At 38.7% G+C, this 24097-nt stretch overlaps 2 protein-coding genes across 4 annotated transcripts in view; both read left to right on the top strand.

Annotated features, from left to right (window-relative positions):
- GRK4 (G protein-coupled receptor kinase 4) overlaps positions 1 to 14220 on the top strand; it is a 38037-nt gene extending 23817 nt beyond the window's left edge. The window contains exons 9-16 of one of the 2 annotated variants that reach the window (XR_011141117.1): positions 425 to 615; positions 6443 to 6480; positions 8691 to 8780; positions 9337 to 9545; positions 10422 to 10567; positions 11136 to 11273; positions 12305 to 12427; positions 14001 to 14220. Coding sequence is in view for 1 of the 2 variants with exons in the window: in XM_068943515.1 (XP_068799616.1) it covers positions 425 to 615; positions 6443 to 6480; positions 8691 to 8780; positions 9337 to 9545; positions 10422 to 10559; positions 11136 to 11273; positions 12305 to 12427; positions 14001 to 14054 (981 nt within the window). In the remaining variant the exon portion in view is untranslated. The remainder of the gene's footprint in view (positions 1 to 424; positions 616 to 6442; positions 6481 to 8690; positions 8781 to 9336; positions 9546 to 10421; positions 10568 to 11135; positions 11274 to 12304; positions 12428 to 14000) is intronic. The other variant, XM_068943515.1, reaches the window with a different exon arrangement.
- Positions 14221 to 20993: 6773 nt separating this feature from the next.
- The window catches only part of HTT (huntingtin), a 92416-nt gene continuing 89312 nt past the window's right edge, over positions 20994 to 24097 (top strand). For both annotated transcript variants that reach the window (XM_068943484.1, XM_068943483.1), the window contains exon 1: positions 20994 to 21222. In XM_068943484.1, the coding sequence (XP_068799585.1) occupies positions 21122 to 21222 (101 nt within the window). In that variant the 5' untranslated portion in view covers positions 20994 to 21121. The remainder of the gene's footprint in view (positions 21223 to 24097) is intronic.

The following is a 24097-nucleotide window of genomic DNA, read 5'->3' as shown; positions in this document are numbered from 1 at the left end:
AGGGAATATGCAATAATTTGAAGCAAAAAAAAAGGAATAGAAATTAGGCATTTGATTTTATATGACTGACTCTTGAAGAGCCTCAGAAAGGTGCTTTGAAAATGGGCAATTGCTGAGGTATTAATAAAATAAGGTACATGTGCAAGTTATCTTTATAAAGAATAATATAACAGGCAGCTGAGGCATCATCAATAAATCCATTGTATGGATGGAGTCTTCAAGTACCTTACCTCGGGAAGATGAAGAGGGCAGGTTGTTCAGAGCATGAACCTCAGTGGACAGTAGTGACTCTCCATTGGCTTTTTAAGAAAGTTCATATATTACTGTATTGGAAAAAGAACTGTCAATTGTATTGCGGTTTAAGTGTTGTGTTGTATTTGGTATATGAGTGGAAAAAAGTCTCCTCCTCCTGCCTCCTTTTTAGGTTAGTTTATCCTACACCTATGAGACAAAAGATGCCCTGTGTTTAGTATTAACCATAATGAATGGAGGAGACTTGAAGTTTCACATATATAACATGGGAAATCCTGGTTTTGATGAAGAAAGGGCTATTTTCTATGCTGCAGAGTTGTGCTGTGGTCTGGAGGATTTGCAGAGGGAGAGAATTGTTTACAGGTGAGTGTTATCTACAGTAACTGGTACTTTAAAATGTCCATATCTGTTCAGCATATTAACAGCATGAGTTATCTTCTGTTTAAAAGAAATAAAACAAAGTTTGTCAGGTAATTCTAAAAGGGGCAAAAACTTTTTTCATTTGTCTTTTTCTTGACGTGTCGTTTGGAAACGCTGCTCTTGTCTTCTTACTGTTAATTTAGGTCTAGACACTTTCTATATTGTAAAACGTTATTGAGTTGATTCAAAGTTTGCAAAGTGATAGAAGTATGGTTTACAAAGCAAATAAATAAAAGAGCTTTAGGCACATAGGATTCCACTTTTTAAATTTTATTTTACTTTTATTTCAGGCTCCTGCAATACACACTTTAGTACTTTTGAATGAATGGATCTGTCAGAATGCTAATACAGCGTAACTGAGATCATATGATCTCACTACTTTTTGGTCTCTATACATACGTCGCTTAACCCCTGGCATGCGTTAAATATGACAAAACAAACTTAAGGTGGATCAAGAATGCTATCTTTACGTTTATGGTGCAAAACACCAAGCATCAATTGTCTTTAAAGTAGATTTAAAATGAAATTTTGCATAACTTCAGTATTATGAGTCTTAGCCCTCTATATTGGTGAGGGAAAAGGACCAAGATGCCTGCATCAGTCAGTCTCACACAAAATGGCAGAGACATGGGCTAGATCTCTGTAGCTTATCTAAAAAATTCCTCCTTCTATTAATATCCCCTGGACATGTCATGTTCTCTAGTAATCTTTCTTTTTTTGCGGCTGTCCGTACCCATGTCAATTCTAATTCTCACTGTTTCATGAGTATGCCATGTGTTAAAGTGGGTAAAACATAGACTGCTTGGAGACCCAGCTTATGCTGGCTGTTGTGTGTGGTTCCCTAAAGAATTTTACCAACCATACCATGTTATACAGTGCATTTTGGCATGCACATAGGATGGAACCACCAATGAAGCTGGGTCTTGTTTTTGTTCATCATTCTCCCTGAGGTCGTTTCGCTTTGGCCCAAAAGAAAACACAACTAATTGTAGAAAACAGCCCTTGTGTTTAAAGAGAGCTTGCTAACTATTTGCATGGTAGAAGACGTTCAAATATATGTATTGAATCCTAGCATTCTCTGCCTGTAATTCCAGAGTCTGGGATGGCCTTAGTGTCTAGACCTCTCTCCTTGTTGTGGTATTGTCTAATTTATGGGGTGCTGTCTTCCATCTATTACAATTTTTTTTATAGGTCTCCAGCTCTTGCATGACCTTAAACATGTAGCATAGGAGCAAGTAAAAAACCAAGTAGTTTCACAGCCAACCCAGGATAAATTGCATCTTAATGAGGAGAAAAAGGAAATTATAGTTTGTGTTCGTAATGGAATGAAGGAGCAAGAGACAGCTACGTGTGCATGTGCTAGTAATCGAATAATTTGCATGCTCAGGGAAGAAAAGGAAAGGTTTGAATTGAATCATAATACCTGAAGGCATTATATTACTATTTAAACAGTACAGTAGAAGACTTACTTAGGGAGTTCCTGCCTAATATGTAAACAGATGAAAAATGAGACTTCTAATTATACAATGTCAACTCAGCTACACTTGAGGAATAAAGCTAGAAAGTGTTTGGATAATTCTGTGCTCTGTGTAGAATTGCTTTTGGTCCTGCTCTGAATGACCAACTTTTTTTTTCAGAATAGCCTTGTACTTTCTTCTGTTTTGCTAATACTTGAGATTTGTTGTTTCCGTGTGTGTTCATGTTGTATAATGCATTTAGTAACATAGTTGTTATAAGTGGTATAGTTTTACCATCAAGAAGCCAAAACAGGTGGTCATAGAAGTCTTCAGAATATCACTAATTACGGTTACGCTTTACACAAAATTCTGTATCCGGTGTTTTAACGGAAATGTATTTAGCAAGCAATGACATGACTACGTACAGTTAGTGAAACAGCAAGCTTGGGCAAATTGGCCCTAATCGCTCTATCCACACTAGAGAAGTTATGGTAATCCATAGTCATAATGTTAGTTGTGGGGTGAGAGGGGGAACAATGTGAAGTATCTTTTCTTTCATTCAAGGATTTGTTTTTCCCAGCTATGGTAACTAAGATTTTTTTCATTCGTTCTGTATTTTCTGTTGCTGTCAGCTTGAATGCATTTAATTCTTGTAGGACCACTGAATGTCTGAAATCAATGCCAGTTCCTGTTGCCATCTCTCAGAGTCTGTTAGAGCATTTGTGTTCCACCTTTAGAGGAAAAGTTTTAAATTCAGTTCTCTGTAATCATATGGCTTGAATTGTTTGCTACAAACAATTATACAATTTATCTGATAAAACATGTTTTTGTGACTATCCGTGTGTGTATTCACAGTATAAGTATATTCTAAAGGTGAAGAGAAGTGGTGAAGGGAAGTTCAGAACTTCTGCAATAGAAATCCTTGGTGCAATGGGTGGCAGCAGGTAGAACTAAAATCAATAATCTTGGTAGTTTTTTCGATTCTAGAATGGCCATGTAAGTCAGTCATGTTAATATTTATTACATTTGGATGCGTCGCCATCAGTAACAAAGTCCTCATAAAGAGAAAAATCTAGGCCTAGCTTTCCTCTCTTTTAAGACCAATTTTGATTAGGTGTTTCATGTGTCAATGTCCCAATTATTACTGTATTTCGAGCAGTCTGTAGGAGCCTGGAGTCAGATGTGCCATTCTGACAGCGGGGTTGGAGGCGAGGTAGTCACGAGGGTCCGCTGGGTTGAACGAGCAGGTGCAGAGCTGGGAGGAGGGCCTGTGCTGCCCTGCCGTAGGGAAGGAGCCGCTTGACTTATTTGGGGTAGCTTGCGAAACGATCAGTAGCTTGCCATATGCTGCTGACACATGCATGCGTGCACACGCAGCCAGGAACGGGCGGTGGTGGAGCTATTCATCCATCTGCTGCATCAAAAGTCTCATCATTCTTAGAGCAAAAGCAGGATTTAGATGGGAGAGGCAGAGGGGGGAACAAGTGCCTAGCTTCAAAGAACTCTATTGCTGAAGCTTTACCATTGCAGTTTAGATACTTGACTCCTGCAGAATGATGGTAATTTTTTTTTATTAGTTTTCTGTTTGGAGAGGTAGATTTTTTTTTCCCTCCCCACCCTATGGCCTATTGAAGCCATTGTGGATGAACCAAACAGCTCCTTGCCTGCCTGCTGCTGATGCTGAGACTACACATCTTTACAGTGAAATGTCCTGAAGGGTATCTTCAGTTGGATTCCAGCCTGCATCAGAGAATCCTTGAATAAAAGTATAAACCGTGCCAATAGTTCTGGTTAATCTAGGGGTTATTACTTATTTCAGAACTTCTTATCCAGAAACTCTGTGTAGGATGGCTGGTGTATGCTATAGCAAAAGTGAAGAGTGTGTTTAGTCCAATGTAAAATGAAGTATATCATTGGTTTTAATCCACTTCTTTTAGTGAAGTTCTTAGTTTTGTGCCTTTTGCAGTTCTCCCCTGTTCTCTGCTACAGGAAGGAAGCCTGAGCCTCTCGGGCTAGAATTACGTTCCCAGCCCTAGCTGGGAGCCTGCCGCAGAGGACAGGGCTGGAGCCTGCGTGTTCCAGCAGAAACTGTGCCTTTGGCCTCTGCATGGTGGCAGAAGGGGAGGAGGAGAAGGCTGATACCCCAAAGCTACCATCCTGAAGCTCGAATCGATACCTAACGTCTTGCCTGTTCCCAAAGCTGACCTCTTGTAAACCGCTAAGTCTAGAAACTAATTGCATTCAACAGCCAGGATTTTGGCTACAACGTCTTTAATATTGACAGAGTATTGACTGAGTAAAATCATGCCAGAATTGAATTTAGTTTCCATTAAGGAGCAGTTGTTGCTATTAAGTATTATGTTAGGCTTTCATCAGCCTTCTTGGAGTTGGAAGTCTGCTTACAATTTTTTGCTTGATTTAATTTGAACAAATATTATGTATTTTAAAGTAGATTTGTTTCTGCCTAACGTTTGAGTAAAGTTTTCTTACCTTTCTCTTTGATACTTTTTTGACTTTGGTCTTTCTTGACTTCTGTAATATTGTAGTCTTATTTTTAAGGTCAAGTGAGTCAAGTGATTAATATTATGGGGACTTTCTAGACTTAAAAGTATTTGGAGGAAAGCATTTTGCTGACTCCTTTGTACAGTTAATCTCATGAAGTAATAAAACTTCAACATGAATACCCATACCTCAGAGCATGGATTTATCAATATTTGAAAAAAAGTCAAGCATACGGATTTCTTTGTTCACAGACATATGCATGTGTATGTTTTGGTAATATGGTATATATTGGTAATATGTATGTATATCCCTCCTATTTTGAATGTGTAAATAGTAGAATCATTCTTTCTGAAACTGCTGTTTCTGCGTTATTCAGTGTTTTCTGCTTTTATATAAATTAACTATGTTGCAACTGTACATATACCCAAATAGTGTTTTTTTTTTACATCTAGATTAGTTATATTGTTATACGATAATATAGTTATACAGTAATCTATTAAATTACTAATTGTTATTTATATTTGTGAGATTTTTTTTAATTTATATTTTTGTTAAAAGTGAGTCTTTGACTTTTAGCACAAATTTGGGTGTAAGTTGGTGGTTCTTCCTGTCAGGATTTGTGCGTTATGTAGAGGAAGTTTTATTTGTGAAATAGGAATTGCTGTTGTAAATATATTGTACACAGGATGGAGAGTTGGAAAAAAAAATGCGTGGAGTTTTATGGATAAACTATATATGTGTGTTTTTAATATGTATGTGTATATATAGATATATAAAATATAAAAATTAGGTCTATGTCCAACCTCATGCTATTAATCATGGAAAAAATCTAAGAGTCTGTATTGCAGCCCACACACTGTGGTGCATGTCACAGATAAAATTAAATAAATATTTATGTTCTGAATAAAGTCTGATAGAGAGTAAATCTTGGAAGTGACCTTTGAAGAGCTTCTCAGTCAACTTCGGTGACTCCCCAACTTTTGCTTTTGGGAGTAGGTGGGGGTGGATCTGAATCTATCATAACATATTTGTGCTTTTTCATCTGTTCTTAAATTAAAAATGTATAAGATGATTGTTATGAAGTCCAGAATTGCAACACTGAATGATTTGTCCTCTGACTATTTCCTGAGTCTTGCTAGCTTTTAATAGCTAAAGAATGTTTCATGTGAAACTTCGCTGACAGCAGAAAAAACCTCTTAGCAGAAGGTTGATTGCAAAGAAGCCTAACTGGAGACCACTGCTTAATAAGCTTTAAAAGCAGCATGTTCTAATTACAGGCAGGAACTGAGTTTGAATGAATGACACTTCAGCATATGCTTAGTCTTAACAAGTCTTAGGAATGTTTCCTGTTGCTATATTCTGGTAGCCTTGGATGGCATATTGCAAGGGGTCAGCATCAAACTGCAGCAAGTGAGGACTTGTTTGACTGATGTGGAGTTGCACGGACCTCGTGAGAGAGGTCTTTCACTTCTAGTGCAAATTTAGGAATAACCACCAACTTATACCTATCAGGATTTTCACGTTGTGTAGAGGAAGTCTCTTATCTGTGAAGTATGAATTGCTGTCCTAAATGCAATGTAAATAGGATGGAGAGTTGGGAAAAATACATCTGAAGAGTTTTATGGATAAACTGTGTATATTATAGATCCTTGACTTTGCAAATTTTACAACCCTTTATTTATTGATGGAAGCTGAAAAAACCCTTTTTAATGAGAACCATATTTAGAAGTCCTAAGTTGCGTTAGTTGCACTTGATGGCTGGTAGCTTTGTCTCTGGATAATTGACCTTTTTAATTCTGTTTTATTTGTAGAGACTTGAAGCCTGAGAATATACTCCTTGATGACTGTGGTAGGTAAACTTTAATTTTCATTTTCAAATTTGGAATTAAAAATCTAATAAATATTGTGCCAGAAACCAAAGGAATTGAACAGTCTCTCTATAATACCAGGGATCTGACTGACACATGTTAAAATCTTAGTGTACCTAACATCATAAAGGGAAAAACTGCCCTTGCTTTTTAAAGAAAGTAGTAGAAAACTTTGGGCTTTTGTAGGGGCTGGGAAGGGGGTAAGAAGTAGTATTGAGGGGCCGGTTTCCGTCCTTAGAATGGCTACTTCCCTCCTCCTTCCACCTCTCCCCTGATTTAACATGGCCAAAACTTTTATATGACTGTATTTTTTTTCTTTTTTTCATCCTTGAATACAGAAGCATAATTTGTTAGCTGTGATGCCAAAATTCTACTTAGTTTTTAAGCAGCAAAGAGAGGAAAAGGTAGTTTACATTTTAACTAAAACAGAAGGTCTGATGGTCAGTGATGTATATGTAGCTGGAGAGAATCAAGGAAGTATAAACAGTATGAAGGAATGTTTGTAGTGTTTTTTTTTTTTGTCTTCCAAAAAGCCAAATTAATTTTCCTAAACGACTGAAATGTACCCGAATCTTTTGGCTTCACTGTAGAACAGGTGCAGCATTTACCTTCTTCTAAGCTTCATCTGAGTTTGTTCTTGTAATTGCTGAGTGTTTTAGTTGAATAAAAATTATTTTTGAAGTCAGGATATTGTGAATGACAAATTGTTTTAAAAAAAAAAAAATGCTTGGAACAAGTCACTTTCCAAGAACTAAAACTTTGCTAGACATCAAATGCACTTTTAAGTGTTTTTTTCTAGTAACGTCTCACAGAAGTTGACAGCTTTTTGGAGAAAAAGGTAGCCTTACACGACTGTGCTAGAATGCTTTCTCTCTGCCAGGGACGTTCTGATCTTGTTCCAGAGAGCAGAGGGGACTAATTAGAAAATCGCTTCAGGAGCTCAGATCCTGCACTTGAGAGGGGTTCATCAGATGTTGGAGAACAGAAGAGCATCCAAACACTTTTAAAATAGCATTTGGCACTGGAATATTTAGTTATTTTCAACCAGTATACAAAGTGACACTTAGCTTTCTCCAGTCTTTCTCTTCTTCCTCCCCCTGCCTCCCAGCCCTATGGTTGTCTAACACATGTAAAGTAGAAATTAACTTACTGTTACCCAACATTGATACTGTAGAGCTTTTTGAAAGATGGAGAAATTATGTGCAAAGGATAGTCAAGCATTGAATCGGCTACCCAGGGAGGCTGTGCCGTCTCCATCCTTGAAGGCTTTCTAGACCTAAATGGAAAAAGTCCTAAACACTCTGGGCTAACCTCATAGCTGACCTTGCTTGATCAAAAGGTTTGACTAGAGACCTCCTGAGGTCACTTCCGGCCTGAATTTTTCTGTGAATCTATGATGATTCTGTGAACAACACTGTCCCTGTCCTTATAGCCCTTACTCTAAAGTATGCATTTTTTTTCCCTGAATTTGACTACTACAGATGATTGGTAGACTTTTAAAATTCAGTGGAAAGTGAAAATTTCCTTTTTTTCTGCCTAGCCTTTTATATTTTTATTAAGAAAGTAGGATATGTATTTTAACATTAGAAACATGTCAAGTAAAATTTTTGCCTTGAATCATTTTGTGTTGACTCTGTTCAGCAAGGAACTATACCTGTGCATGGGAATATAAGTGTTGGTGGGAAACTATAGCTCTTGTTGCCATGGTCCTCTGTGAACTGTTTTGCCATCTCACCATTATTGTTCATGATGAATCCTGGTCACTCTTCCACCAGACAGCTCCTGCATTACAGGAGCTAGAGTAAGTGCCATGCATAATAGGAGAGGTAGACTCAAAATGAGTAGTCCTAATTCCTATTCAACATAGAGTATTCCTAGCTTTGGCATAGGCTGTGAGAATACTTGACAGTGAATCTTTCTCTGTGACCTTCAGGAAATCGGTTAGCAGGTCTGTGCCTGTTTTCCTTTCCCTCTTTTTTAAAAAAAAAAAAAAGCGGGGGGAAGGCGGAGGTAAGAGGAACATTGATAAATCATTTCTCTCTAGTTAAGCTAAAGAAATTTAGTGTTACGTGGTGTCTGAATGTTTTCCTGTGTTGGGGTTTTTTGAGGTGTACTAAAGAAATTAATTGTTTTGTAAGAGACGCTTCTTTATTATTTGCTGACTATCTATGATTTGTTTTAACATAAACAGGACATATCAGAATTTCAGATCTTGGATTAGCTGTGCAGATTCCAGAAGGAGAAACAGTCCGAGGGCGGGTTGGGACTGTTGGTTACATGGGTATGTAAAATATCTTTAGCTGTGTTTTACCAGCAAGTTTGGTTAAACTTCTGTTGACTATATGAATGACTTGTCCAAAGAACTATATTGGATCTGGATTAGTTGTTAGACGTTTTGTGTGAAGAGAAGTTACAGTATGTGCTGGTAGATGTTAGTAGTCAATTGTCAGCCTTCTGATTAGATTCAAACTTAACTTTGGGAATATTAACTTTAGGTAAAAATTCAAGAAAGCACCTAATTTCTGTTGAGGCTGAAGGAAATTTAGAGTAATAGATAAGCAGCCTATTTCTTATGATGCTGACACTTGGATTTTTCCTGATGCTTTGGAAAAAACTTCATTTTCAATTTGTAAACAATATGGATATGAAGCACTAAAGAACCTCATAGCTTCTGTTGAATATCCACAGAGTCCTCACTGTAGAAATTAACACTTATTCAGGGTACAAAGAATCTTTGTACAGTGCCAAAAGACTACCTGAGAGTCTTTCAATGTTTAACTAATTTAAAATAAATTTTCATGGGATTTTGTTGTTGTTGTTGTTGGTTTGTTTTGTAGCTCCAGAAGTGCTCAAAAATGAAAAGTATACCTTCAGCCCTGATTGGTGGGGTCTTGGGTGCTTGATTTATGAAATGATTGAAGGACAGTCTCCATTCAGGAAGCATAAGGAAAGGGTCAAACGAGATGAGATTGACCGGAGAGTAAAGGAAGACCAGGAAACATATTCAGACAAGTTCTCAGAAGAGGCAAAATCCATCTGCAGGATGGTGGGTGAAGAGACGTAGAGGTTTGAAAATTAAATATCTAGTCCTTTCTAAGAGCTGAACTGCTTTATTTTAACATCTTCTATTGAAAACTTTTCAAAGCCGGAGTGATGCGGAATAAGAGATCTTAAATCTTTCTCTGGGTCTGTTTGTGAGAATCCATTAATTGTTCCGTTATGTTATCAGAGTTGGAGAATTCAGACCTTTTTCAAGTTGAAGAAAGGCTGTATACATTTTTTTTTTTTTAATCCATGTGAAAAATGGCATGCTTTACATGCAGTACTCCTGTACCACACAGTCATAGGCAGAGTACAATAGCACGCTCAACTTTGATACTGTATAAGGAGAAATGGCAGAGCAGCATGCTAATTCTCTTTTGTTAAAGAGTCTGTATAAGACAGTGGCTTGTTATAGATAACACATCTATACAGAAAGAAAGGTTACCCAATTTTTTTGTTTTATGGAAAATATGTAGATTAAACCCATTGAAATAAACATAAATCTATTTCATGAAAGCAAAGTTTAATGTACTGCAAAATCTATTCAGTCTGGCATTTATTTAAATTTCTTTGTGTATCTTTGGGTATAATCTTCACTTCCTGAATAAATAATAGTCTGCTTTTCCAGGGGGAGTGTCTGGGTATTTTTGCTACTGGGTTTTTGTGTGTGTGGGTCCTGAAAAATCTTTGTTCCCAAATTGCTGTTAAAGTTTGGATTTTCGGTTCATTTTGATAGCATGAGAAAAATAATCTAACAGAAGACCAAGTAACTAAATAAACTGTATTGAAAGACTCTGTATATAGGTGTGTTTGTTTTATTTTGTTTTTGTTTAGGTGGGATAATATCTCTGGGTCAGACTTTTTATTCTTATCTTTGCAGTTACTTGCCAAAAATCCAGTGGATCGACTGGGTTGCACTGAAGATGGAGCTACTATTGTAAAACAACATCCTATTTTCAAGAATATTAACTTCAAGAGACTGGAAGCTAACATGTTAGAACCTCCGTTCTTGCCAGATGTAAGTAGGTGAGACAGATTTGATTAGTATCTAAAAAGGCATGAACTGTCGTAATTCATGTCAGTAATCATATGAACCCCATAGAAACCTTAAAAGTTAGTTAAACTGGCAGCAAAATGCCATGTTAGCTAATGATGAGTAGATGTTTTGTGACAGTTTGAGAAGATTGGAATCTGGATCAGTTCTGCTGAGAAGATCGGAAAACAGTTTACAGTAGTGGTGCTGCTCTATGGGGCTTTGTAGCTCATTTCTTAGCCCTTAGAACCCTACTTCCCTAGCTCAGGTGCTGAGCAAATGCTGTGGATGGAGATGGCAAAGGACAAATGAATTTTGACAACCACTAAGAAGTCTGGAGAATAAGTTACATGCTCTTTCTGTATTTGCAGGATGGATTTAAATTCTTGGGTGCCTTACGATAAGATACTTTAAGCTTTTGCATTCCTATTGTGTGCTATAGTGTAATTTGGTGATCAGCAATGTAGAATATAAAATTGCAGAAATCTCGCCCCTGTTCTCATCTGGAGGAGGGGAGGGCATGAAGGGACCTTAATGCAGCCATCTTGTATTGTACTGCAGCCGCGTGCGGTATATTGTAAAGATGTCCTGGACATAGAACAGTTTTCAACAGTAAAAGGAGTGAACCTGGATACTACAGATGATGACTTCTATTCCAAGTTTGTTACGGGTTGTGTCTCAATCCCTTGGCAAAATGAGGTACTGTATATTTCAAAGATTATTCTTTTTTGCACAACAGTAAGAGTTAATGAGGGAAAGAATTGCAGTGTTTTCAACTTTCTCCATGAGATATGTGAAGAAGTTTCTGCTTTAGATTTCTTTGCCAAGGGACTTTGGGGGGGGGGGGTGGAGGGGAAAGAATTCCCCAGAATATTAACAACTTGCAGAAAATGGAAGGACTATCCTGATTTACATAAAATGGAATGTGGCATCTTGTCATCATAGATACAGCGGACAGAACTGCATCAGCATCAGTATGACCGCATTTTCCATATTCTTGTATCATGATATTGAGTATTGTTGTTCATAGGAGGGGGATAGAGTACTGTTCAAACTATACAAAAACAAATCGGCTCAGTGGTAGCTGCTGCTTCAATGTGTCGTGCCTGTGTACCGATAGAGTATCCAAGTGACATAATACAGGCCTGAAGATTCACCTTTTTCTAAGGTTTCCAAACTATTTCTATTCAACATCAGTTAAGTCGAACACTGCCTGAGGGCTTTGTCAACTGACCAATGAATAAGCAGTCTGGGATTCTGCACAGATAATCATTCCTCTTACTCGATGTCATGTTTATTAATAAAGTTCAGTCCAGGTCATAAATAGCCACGTTCATATTTATTAGACTAGAGTATTTTGAAATGAGCAGAATAGAAGAGAGGAAGATCTAATATTTAACAAGGCACAGAGTAAATTCACTTCTGGTTCTAAAAACTTCTGCTTATTGCCTCATGAGCTGTAGAAATGCTTTACCAAAGTGAGGGGCCATCTTAGTGCTTGCTTTCGTGATAGTGCTGCTCATAAATTCTCTGGGTGCACAAGAAGGTTTAGTGCAGACTTTGTGCCTTCCTCCATGTAGGTCTGAGTGGTGTAGTTTGGGAAACATAAAGGTGTAACTGATACGTTTGTAATTTGTTAAGAGTACCCAGCCAGAGTAAATGGATGATAAATGGAACATGTCTGAGAGGCTTGTATGGATGTTTCATTTATATTTAATATCTTTTTAAAGATGATTGAAACAGGATGCTTTGAAGATATCAATGCGTATGAGACTGATGGTACTGTGTCACCAGACAGGGAGAGGTCTCCTAAACCAAAGAGAGGCTTCTTTCACAGACTTTTTAGTGGAGAGGTAAGGGTATTTCTTTTCTTTCATAAGAAAATTACCAATAGAACCTTAATAGCCAAACAATTTTAACATTTTTAAAAATTGTTTTATGACAGGAAAAACTTTGTTCTCTGAATACTGAAACTAATGAAATCTGGTTTACTATGGCTTTGTCTTACGCCCCCTTTCAGAAACTGTGGCAATTCCTATCATACCAGGAGTCTGTAGCCCATCTGCGCGTTCCCCTAGCCACTTTTTCCTTCCTCAGCATTCTGTCTTCCTTTTGTGTTGGCTGGCTGTTATCTGAGGGCAAGTTAGCTGTTAACAGCTGAGCTGTAGATCTTCCCTCCCTGAAGGTAATTAGTTTGGTTCTTGATCCTTACCTATATGCTGGCTTTTATGAAGCTTCTGGGGAGGTGAATTCAAAGTTAATTAAGTTCTCTCTGTGAAAACTTGACTGAGACTAACTAACAAACTGGACAGCACAACTCATCGTGCTTGCTCTGATTGAAAGCTGGGCTGCCAGTGCATCATTGCAGTGTATGAACTAAGCAATGATATCCCCTAAATGAGTAAGTGTGAAGTATTACGAAACAAATGTTAGAATATGTTAGGAAGTTCAATGCCATCGCTATGCAGCAACATACTGGATGTTTACATAGTTTCTGATAACGCACAGCCTTTTCGTACATGCATAGCTTGTTTATTCAGAAATACAAGAAATACATTTAGAGGTGTAAAGAGTTGAATCTGAAAATTTTTTGCTATCTAAAAGATGTGAAAGGTACTGTACATGCTTATAGATAATGAGAAATAGGCTATTTGTTAGGGTTTTTTTCTTTTCCAATTGAAGATGTCATACGCTATTCTGCTTGCTCAGTATGCCTGCACTTAGCGAAATTATTTTGAGGAGCACGAGTATATTCCAGTAAAGAACACTTCTGTAGAAATTACTTTTGCTTACAAGTACAAATGTAATTATTTAAAATTGCTAGGAGCATATCCTTAAGTAGTCACATCAGGGCCATGTATTAAAATTGCATGATGGTAATTTTTGTTATCAGCTGGTAATTCCTCCCTGTAAAATGGTATGTTGCTAATGGAATATATAACAATACTGCCATTCTTAGTTCACCTTTCTGAATTCATTTTTTCCCATTTATAGTCATGGAATTGGTAAATGTACTAATAATGTCACGTAGCTACAGGTAAAACTTGTGTCTTACTGTGGTCTCATCGAGCTGAATCATCAGGGTTTAGACTTATGCTATCCTGAGATAGTTTTTTTTTATATTGAGAAAGAGCCCTTTAAAACTGGGAGAGCCCTCAGTTGATTTGGAAGTATTAATATTGCAGTTAATTGCCTGTGAAATCGTTAAGAGAAGGTAAGAACCTAAGGTTAAATGGAGTATTAAGGACTTGAGGTTTGGGTCTGAGTTGTGGTTTCCTTTGATATTCCTCAAGCATTTAGTTAGTATGGAGCAAAAAGTGCTGGAAAAAGAGCCAAAACCCCAAATCCTTCCCTGTTGCACAAAACACCTAGACCAATAAAAGTGCCAGTTCTGCAGCTAAATTGTTACTTTGTCTTCTCTTGCAGGTCTGCTTTAAATCTGACTGCAGTGATGATGAACAGGAGTCCTCCAGGCTTTAAATCATTTTACTATCATCAGAAAGGATGAGCGAACTTTGAATGTTTTATATCTCTGTAGCAAAGTGTATTATATATATTTTTTATGAGTTCAAGGATTTTTGTACATTTGTACTTCATTTGTTTTAAGATGTATATTTTCACTAAAAGTTAACTGTACAAAAAGCAATGAGTGCCATTTGAGTGAATGTGTGTTTCTGTATGTATTTGTATCTTGGGTTTTTGTTTGTTTGTTTTTGGTTTTTCTTCCCCCAGTGGAATGAACCTAGAAATACTTAAAAGGATTTTAAAGCACAGAGATGATAATTGTGGCATAAATGTAACATGACTTTGCATGCTCCTAGTAAGACGCTTCACAAGCACTGTTTCTTGTTTGCTAGGATCTTTATTTGCAGTGTTCTTAACAGCAGAATAGCTATACTGATGGATTTCATAATTCTGCTGTTATCTGGCGGCACAGCAGCGTTGTTCTCCAGCATCTCTCAAACTGTTAAGGGAGGAGGAAAAAAAAAAAGGAATTCTGTGTGCTATGACCTATTATTGTGAAATGTTCTTTTTTGTTTATATCTGAAGACTGTCTTGAATCTGTACTTACTCATATATAGAATTCTGGACATTTAGCTTAACCTTGTAACAGACTGTATTGCTCCGTTCTTCTTACCTGCCCATCCACACATCTTCTCCCTACAGTTTCTGGGTATGGACCATGCAAGTAGACTTATGCCAGTTTTATAAGTAACTATATTTTGAGTACTTTGCTTTTGCTAAAAGGATTTGTTTTACCTGCGAGGATTTGTTTTTATTTTTTTCTGTAAACAAAGCTGTTTACAACTTTTTGCTGTAGGATGTTACAGTTTTATAATGGGTTAAAACCAGAAAGCATGTTCTCATCTTACTATTGACTACCTGCCTCTCTCCTTATTATGTTGCAATATCTAATGTTAGTGATCCCTGCCATGGAGGGAAGGACAAAGTAGTGTTGGGCATCAAATTAATTATGTAAATAATCTTTCCTTATAGTCTTTAAAAAATTAAACGTTAGCCTGCTTTTAATGGTTGTTTAATGCAGATGTGGAGCTGATACTGATGGTTTTATTTAAGATTACGTGATATTCATTGGTAAAAGACTGTTTCCAGATGCTTGGAAGCTTGTCAGATTTCCAGTCTTCTGAGCTCAAAGCATGCCAAATGTTTCCTCCTTTTTATTTTATAAAACTTCAGGTAAAACTATTTAGCCGTCTATGAGAATAAAAATGTAGGGAACACTTTTCATTGATGTTAGAAATATCTGCCACTGCTCCATTAAGAGCCTCTTTTGTTTTAAAATTTTAGATTAGGGACTTTAGAAATACAGTAGCATGTTCCTGGAGTTGGAGACAATAATTTCATGTTAGGTTCTGCTCTATATTCTGAGGATTGTCTTCACTGAGCATGCTTGCTTTTCCCCCCCACCCCCCCTTGCACATCTCCAGGGCACCAACAGGACCGCATTTGTATTATACGCACAGAGCAACTGAATATTCCTCTACCTAGTAGCTTTCTGCTTGTGATCCACAGACCCGTTGGGAGAAACTTAAGCTACTTCTGAGAAGCTCACAAGATGCAATTGATAGTCGAGCTTATTGTCTGATGTTAATTCACAGTATTTTGTCTCTAGTGTTTTAAAGGGCTGGAATTTGAAAAAAATTGGAAAAAAGGCAAGTTTACAGAATTGCTAGTGCCTGTCTGAAATTGCTTCTTTTGGCTACTGTGCCACAGGGATGAGGAAGTTTTCTTATGCTTTCAGTACATTCTTCTTGATGTTGAAGGCAGCACAGAGGACAGGAAACTGACTATTGTAGAAAATACAAAGGGAGAAATAGGAAGGAGGAGGGTTTGAATAAATTAGTGGCTTATAGAGTCAAGTGAGGAGAGACTCGATAGAGAAGTATCTGAAGTAGGGGTGTCAGCTAGAACCATTATGTGTGAGACCATGGACTGGTATGGTCTGACCTGATCATCTTGATTATGTAGCACGATAATAGAAGGACTCTAAATAGGTTGGAATGGGGCATAGAAAAGGAGCAGAAGTGTTTTTTAAATACTTACTGTTTGGAAAAGCCATCATGTTTTTCTGATTAAGTGATGTAATTTTGTAAGGCCTTAAGTTTTCTGTGCTGAGACAAAGGTGATAGTATTAACACTAGGCATATGACCTGGCAGCCTGGCTTTAATGCCTGCTTAGAGCAACTTGAAATTGAAGAATACCATGGGCACAAGCTGAGTAATTTTTATGAAGAAAGTATAGGAATTATTGACAAGTAAAGGAAATCTGAATTTACATTTACCATATTTTTCAAAATGTTCTTTCCATATTGGAGGGAGGAGGGATTTTAACAAAAAAGATCAAATTAACACACACCCCTACCCTCCCGCTCCCATTTTGGAGTGTTGAAGTTTAACACTGTGTCTCCAGGTCATGTGAAGAAAATGGACTAGATGATGAGAAAAGGGCAGTTGCTCCTAAGAGGTTGCTCCTTAAATTACTTTTTCCTCTGCTTCTTTTAACAAGAAATTTGGACCATGCACAAAAGTTGTTTTGCTTTTTAATGAAGCTTTATTTAGGTTCAGTCCTCAAGTTGTTCCTAATGTTCTGGACTTTTTTTTTGAGTAACTATATATTTGCAGGATTAGGACCTAAATCCTGTGTGTGGTTTTTTTTTTTTTTTCCAAGTAGGTTTCAGCTGGCATTTTTCCACTTTAAATTTGTCCCTTTTGTCTCCATGCAGTGAGTATGACCTAACTCCTTGTGCAATTTACTAACTCTAGTACATGGACAGGGAATAAATACATTAAATCTGCAAAGCAATGTGACAATCCAACAGCCTGACTGCTTTGTTCTCCTGGTACAAAATAGGGTAAAATTTATGGAATTCCTATGGAGTTACTTGTATGAGATCGATCATTCTTGTCTGTGGTTTGTTTCCAAGTATTTTTGTGTGTAAGTCTTAGCGTTTGCTTATTCATACCTCATGAATATATATATTTAGCTCAAAATTCAGAAACTGTGAAACAATATAACAGTATCAGTTTATTTTTGAATGTTGTGACTGACCAATAGAATTAAATCTTCATGCCTCAGGGTTGCTTTCTTTCTATAAAAACGTAAGTTTTGCAGAGGTAGTGTTCATAATAAAGATGGCATCATGTTTTTGTATTATAACAACATCAAAACAGCCCCTATTTAAAAAAAAAAAAAAAAAAAGAGCACTTAAAAATAATTACTGTACAATAGAAATAGGAAAACCTGTGGTATCTCAGAAACAAGGAGATAGCTATTGTCAAACCTTAATCTTTAATAAAAAATGCTATATCTTTTTAAAATCGTTTTTAAAACAATAGATCTGAAGGCAAAAATGAATTTTTAGAATACTCTTCAATTATTTTTCAAATAATATAGATGGAAGGTATTTCTCACTGTCGTTTATAAATTCCAAAATATTGTTTACAAGTTACTGAAAATAAGTCAACAGAAGTAGTAGTATTTCACTATTGTTTACAATTTAGTATTATAATAATTTATCACCTCTATTCTCATGTTGACTTCCAGAAAATACTTCTCTCTAAGTACTCACAAGTTGGAATTAATTTAAAACTTTAATGGAGAACATCTTCAAGATAAATTTATGTGCTTTTTGGTGGTTTTCTAGGTTTTTGTTTTTTGAATGACCTGTGTTTGGTGGTAATGATGTCTCTTCTGTATGTATGTATGTGTGTTTTTTTTTTTTTTTTGTAATTGTCCATATGGTGTAACTTAATTTAAGTTTTGCATGTGACACAGGTAATTTCTCACATGTTCTACATGTGTCCAGAACACCAGAGTTCTTTCCAAGTATAACTATTTTGATGGCTAAATGTGATACGTTGGTTCCAGTATTTCCAAACCACTGAATTGTTCTTGTATGAGCTGTTTTCCTGGAGGTTCTAGCGTTTGTTGTTCCGAAATAAAAGCAAAACACTGCCGCATGTCTAAATCACATGTATTATTGTCTAATGTGATTTATTCACCATGTCTCTCTTGGCAACTGAGGTAGATAATGGAAAAATTATATATATGTATATATATTTTTTTAACTCACAATTTGTTGAAATAGAAAATGTGTATTATATGTTGTAATTTCTTTACCAATGTAAGACTGTCAGATCCAGCAGAGAGTACCCTAGCTCTGTTGTATTTGCTCAGTTGATACCTGAATTATTAGTCCGATTTCTAGTTTTTGCATACATATTGGTGTGGAAATGGAGAATTATGGTGATTGTCTATTTTTGTTAATATATTTATTGTGCTAACGTTATGAATGTGAGTGCAAGACTGATCAGGAGTAGCTGTGCTTGTGATTAGTCTTGCAGATACTGAATTGTCCATAATGAAAGGAAAGAACCTAGACATCGCTCCTTGAGAGAATTTATGGCGAGTCACTAGTCAGACTTTTTTTTGAATGCTTTTCAACAATAAGCTGCTTGTATATCTAAATTTTCGAAACCTTGTTGTTTTTATGCAATGGCTTTCCCTGTGATTTTGTAACTTTTGAATTGAAGAAATAAGCACTCAATTGCTATACAAAACAGCATGTGTTTAAGTGACTTTAATGGTAGTATAACTCTGCTATGGCATATAGCAAAATACCTGAGCATATGTTCCAACTACATGAGTTGTATAGTCTCATGAAGTCTATTGGACGATTTATCCTAGTAGTGCCAAGTACCTGCTTGTGTTTGTGGAGCAACAGAAATGTAGAAATGCAGAGTCAAGACTGACTTTAGGAGAAGCATTTGTACTGAGATGAGGCCAAAAATATTCTTGACGTGCTCGTCTAACCTGTTCTTGAACGCGCTGAAGAAGTAGCCTTCAGTAGTTAAAAGTATTTCGCAAGCCTATGCTTGGGAAGCCTTTCCACATTCGTGACCTAGATGGTCTTCCTTTTAGGTAGGGTAAAAGCGTTGTTTCTTCTGTTTTCCTTCTGGAGGTGGAGACAGGTTTATCATCATTTACTAAGTTAACACTTTGTGTGTTGGTTGTTACTCCATTGAGAATGTGATTTTTTTTTTTTTTTTTTCTTCATGGTAATGATGGCTTACAAAACTTGCCGCTCTCTAACCCAGCTTGCTTGTTTCTGCCCCTTGCCAGTTTTACGTGCCTTTATTTTTTTAGCCCCATCTGTTTTGTGACCAGTGACGTGATCCATGTTTTTGCCTGTATCTGTCAATTTGAATTGGGAGAACCTATTACTATCACACTTGCCAAAGAAAAAGCCCAAGCCAAGATATCCCTGGGTGCTTTTCTTCCAGTTATCCCAACTCGTGTGTAACAAACGCCAAGACAGTCTGGGAAGACAAGAGCAAAGAGTAGTGCTGCTTTAGAGGCGTGTGTTGCCTTAGCATATCTGCCCGTGAGTCAGCAGCCCTTAGGGGACTGGTGCATGTTTTAATCTAAAGCTTCAAAGCAATTGTGCAAAGCCTGACTTCATAGGTGGCTTGTTCAGTCTTTGATAAGAGCTTATGCTCTTTTTAAACATGCTTAAACTTATTTCAAAGTTTGGAGTGGTACATGCAATTATGGGGTAGTGAATGCAGCCTTCCACTCGTCTTTTTTTTTTTTTTCATGTATCGTTTGCTGAATAAAAAATTAATGATCATCCATATGTTCTGGAGAAAACTCTGCAAGTTTAAAAGTTCTCAATTTGAAAGCGTACATATGTTTTGTCACACATTTATAATGAAATTGGGGCTTTGTTATAGTTCAGATTGCTTTCAGTACTGTAGAGATACCCTTTGAAACGTTCCTCAAAGTCAATCTTATTAACACACTAATAGAAGTGTCAGAGAAATGTTTTATGGACTAATTGGCAACAACCATATCACTTGTTCTCTGTAAGGCTGTTTATGGCTTTTCCAGCGTTTACATCAAGGCTAGAATATGAGTTGTATAGGGGTAGGAAACTTGTGCCCGTGGGCCGAAGTTCAAATTCTGCTCCATCACAGAGATGGACATAGGGAACACCGCGGGTTTTTTTTTTTTTTTTGCGATTTATTTTTTTCCCCCTTTGCAGGCACGTTGTTTTAACTTCAGAACAGGAGCGGCTCTCTCACCACTTCAGTGCGTATAAAATGTATCAAAACGTCCTCAGAAGGGGCAAAGCAGGAAGCCTGAGAGGAGTGCTGGAAGCCGTAGGTTGGTAAGGATTAAATATCTTGCTCCCGTAACCGTTTCCTCTTCTCCACAGACACCTCAGGCCCGGAGCAGGCTAAAATAAAAACGGAAAAGCTGCTACCGTTGGGCAGGCTTGCCGGAGGGGTAAGGGGCACAGCCGCCATGCGCCCACTTGCAGCGGGGCGGGGGCCGGTACCTCAGCGCGGGGGCAGCCGCCCCTCCCCCAGCAGGGGGCGCGGCGCCGGCCGCGCTCGACGAGGGGCGGGGCCGGCGGGGGCGCGTGATCGCCGTTGGTCCGCGCCACTTGCTGGCGTCTGCCTCAGCCGCTCTGCTGTGACCTTTGGGAAGCGGCGGAGTTATCTTCTTTTTGATTGGTCAGCGAGGTTGTCGCTCTCCCTGTTGCCCCGCCCCTCAGCTCGCCCGCGTGCCTGGGTGTGCATGTACCTACGTTAGGGGTGTGCACGTGACTCAGGGCTCGGCTGGGAGGGGGGAGGTTGCGCATGCGCGCTGGGCGCGGCGTTGCCCGTGGTTGGAACCGGGCCGCGGAGCGGGCGGAGCAGCGCAGGGAGGGGGCGGGGCAGCGGCGTGGGGGATGACGGGACGGATTGAAGATGGCGGCGGGGCAGCAGGGGAGTGCTCGCGGCCCCCTGCGGCGTCTCCCTCATTCATTGCGGCCGTGACGGGCGGCTCGGCGCAGCGACCGCCACCGGCGCGGCCTGCGGCGGCGGCGCCTCGGCTGGCTTGAGCGCGCCGGGCGAGCCGCGGGGGAAGGCGGGGCAGAGCCGGGCCCGCGAGGAGGAAGGCGGGCGCCTGCGAGAGGGCGGAGAGGCGCGTCGGGCCGGTGCCGCGACCGGCGCGGGCGGAGCGGAGCGGACTGGACATGGCCACCATGGAGAAGCTGATGAAAGCCTTCGAGTCGCTGCGCTCCTTCCAGCAGCAGCAAGGGCCGGCTGCTATCCCCGAGGAGCCGCTCCAGAGACCGTGAGTGACCGGGCACGGGGAGGGCTCCCTTCCCCTTCTCTTACCCGCGCCCCGCAGGCTCCTGAAACATTTCGGTGACATTCTCCCCTGGGGAAGGAGAAGTCTTATCTTATGTCTTCCCCAACCTCCTTCTCCTCCTCCCTGGGCTGCTGCCGCTCGGGAGCTGCTGACGGTCTGAGCGACAGCTGGTAGCCGGGCGCTGCCCCGGAGGAGTTACCCTCGGGGCGCTTTCCTCTCCTTGCGGGAGGCTGTACTTGTGGACGTGGCTAGGAGCGCTGCCTGGCGCTAGTTTTTTGTTTGTGAATTTTAAAAGTAGCGGTAACTTTCTGGGTAAATGCATTTGACCATACAGGGGTTCGGACAGTGGACAAGAGAGAGAGCGATGCTGTATCGCTTTCATGGGCTGCTTCTAGAAAGCAAAATGTTATTTTCAGCTAACACACTGTTGAAAAACAGCAGAAAATGAGCATGACTTAAAGTCTAAGCTCTGAATACATTTGGGGTAGTTGACGTGAATGTCTATTTATGACAAACTTCATTTGAAATCTTGTCCTGTGACTGATTTGCTGTGGTGATTACCAAGAAGAATTAATTTAAACGTTTCTGATGTCCTTTTGCTTTCTGAAAACATTAGGGGCAAACACATTGAAGAGGCATCTTTTTGCATCCGTGTGATGTTCTGGTGTCCCATCCTAGTGCTTTATTGGAGGACAAAGGCACGAAGCTGTTCAGTACCAGAGTGCTGCCCGCTACATTAGCGTTCTCTAAAAATAAACTTTATTGAACAGGTGAAAAAGCACTGAGATTTTTACTAGATAAATACGTGAGTCACATTATTGTTTTTGCTCCAGATATCAGTGAAAGAGGAGAAGCAGAAGGGCTGAGGAGCAGGTAAGTTCTAAATTGGCAGTTTGAGTGTTTTGGCAGACGATGATAAGCAGTGGAGCTGGGCTCTTAGCCACCTGCTCCCACAGTACACTCTGATATGTTTGCCAACTAAATTATCATGGTTCATACTGTTTGGAGAGTGTTGTCTCAAACAATCTCAGTGCGTTTTCACACTTTCAGGGCATAACGGATGAAAAAGTTGGCTCATCCCTCCTTTGTGAGCCAGTTCTTTTTAGATGTCTTTCTGTTTCGCAGGGACTTATTGCTCTATGAGGTGCTTTTTTTTTTTGTGTGTGTGCTAGTACTTCATGTGACATGGTAGGTGGACATCTATTTCCAATCTTTCTTATATGGAGTGGGGAAAAAAAATCTATCTAAAAAGTTATCGGTAAGATAGATCATGTTCTTAAAGAAAGGCTTGTTAATTATTTGTGATGCTCAGTGAGGGGATGTGATGCTCAGTGAGGGGATGTAATGCTTCTGGTTTGAGGTTCTGAATTTAGGCCTGGTATACTCAAACCATTAAAAACCAAGGTTTGTAATTGTTCTTGCTGACTATGCTTTGTGTTTAAAAATAGACTGCATATTTTCAGAAAGCTGATAGTGTTGCATGCCTCCAGGAACTATACAAATTCAGTAATAGCACTAAGCCTCACCAAAGCCTGTGAAAGGACCTTGTGGCAGTCTTTGCTGAAGAAGTTTCCCAAACTTCTGGTTAAATACCAGGTGACATCTTGAATGTAATTCACACTTCTGTCTGTGTTTTGTGGTAATGGACTTGAAAGGAAAAATGACAATGCGTTTTCCTTACCTTCCTGGGAGAAATGATTGTCTTAATTGTGGTTGTGTATAAGTCGCACTTAAATCTTTTGTTGTTCTGTATGGTAACTTCCTATCTCTTATCCGTGTACTGCTGTAAAAAGGAGTGTCACTCTCTCAGTCGATAATGAGAGAACAAATGAATTGGTGAATGTCATAGGCAAAGTGCTAATAGTTTACTCTTCAATTGTTTCGTTAAATAGACATTTAACGCTGTCTGTTAGATTGGAGTTGCCTTGTTGCCTAAACTAGATGACAGGCTGACATTCCTTCAGTTGAAGAGTAATCTCATTATTACAGAATTTATTAGACAGTATTGCTATGTGGTACACGTAAGTGGGCAGAGGTTTTTTTGTTGTTTTTGTTTTTAAGTTCAAACAGTAAAATGGATTGCAGTTAAAAAGATGTCTAGGAAGTGCAGGCTTGAAATTTTATGTTTTCAAGTGCTTAAGAAGCTGCAATTAAAAAGATGCAAACACGAAGAGGATGGAAAGAGCTTGCGGGAATGTAAACTTGAGGACAGCCTATTGTTAAATAGGGAGTATTTCAATGAAAATCCATGTGAAAGAGATGCTTGGGATGTATACCCTCTATTGCAGTAGCAATGTCTTTTGGCTACCATGAAAGTAAGATCGCTGCTGATCTCTACTCTTTTTCTTATTTCAAAATAAGCTACCTTAAATTTTAACAACATAATATTACCTCTACAAGATTAAAAACAAACAAACAAAACCTCCACACAAAACACTTTCCTATTAGAATAGGCAAAAACTACCTTTGAAAAATATTGCTGGTAAAAACTGAGCATTCTGTATCTGGTTAGTGAATGAGTCCTGCTAAGGGCTCTTTGACTGATGCTATGAAATGTTATAACATCACAGAGAAACTGGAGTACAGTAAAACATAATTGTTTGCACCAATGTTTTGAAGTTTTTTTTTTTCATTTTATTCTTGTAAGATAAATGACTTTTGTGGTCTTGATAAAACGAATATCCTAGCTTTATTATTAAAATAGTAATTGAATTCAAGCTTTTGTCAGGGAGGTAAGAGCTTTTTCTATTTTGAGAGGTTTTAATCTGCAGAAGACGTGTGGTACACTTTTATGCATTATAGACACAAGTCAATTTCTGGCCTCCTCTCTAGTTCCTCTTGCTCTTTTCTATGAAAA

The sequence above is a fragment of the Struthio camelus genome, chromosome 4, assembly GCF_040807025.1.
Source record: "Struthio camelus isolate bStrCam1 chromosome 4, bStrCam1.hap1, whole genome shotgun sequence".
Classification (NCBI taxonomy): Eukaryota; Metazoa; Chordata; class Aves; order Struthioniformes; family Struthionidae; genus Struthio; species Struthio camelus.
This window is presented reverse-complemented; position numbering and strand designations above follow the sequence as displayed.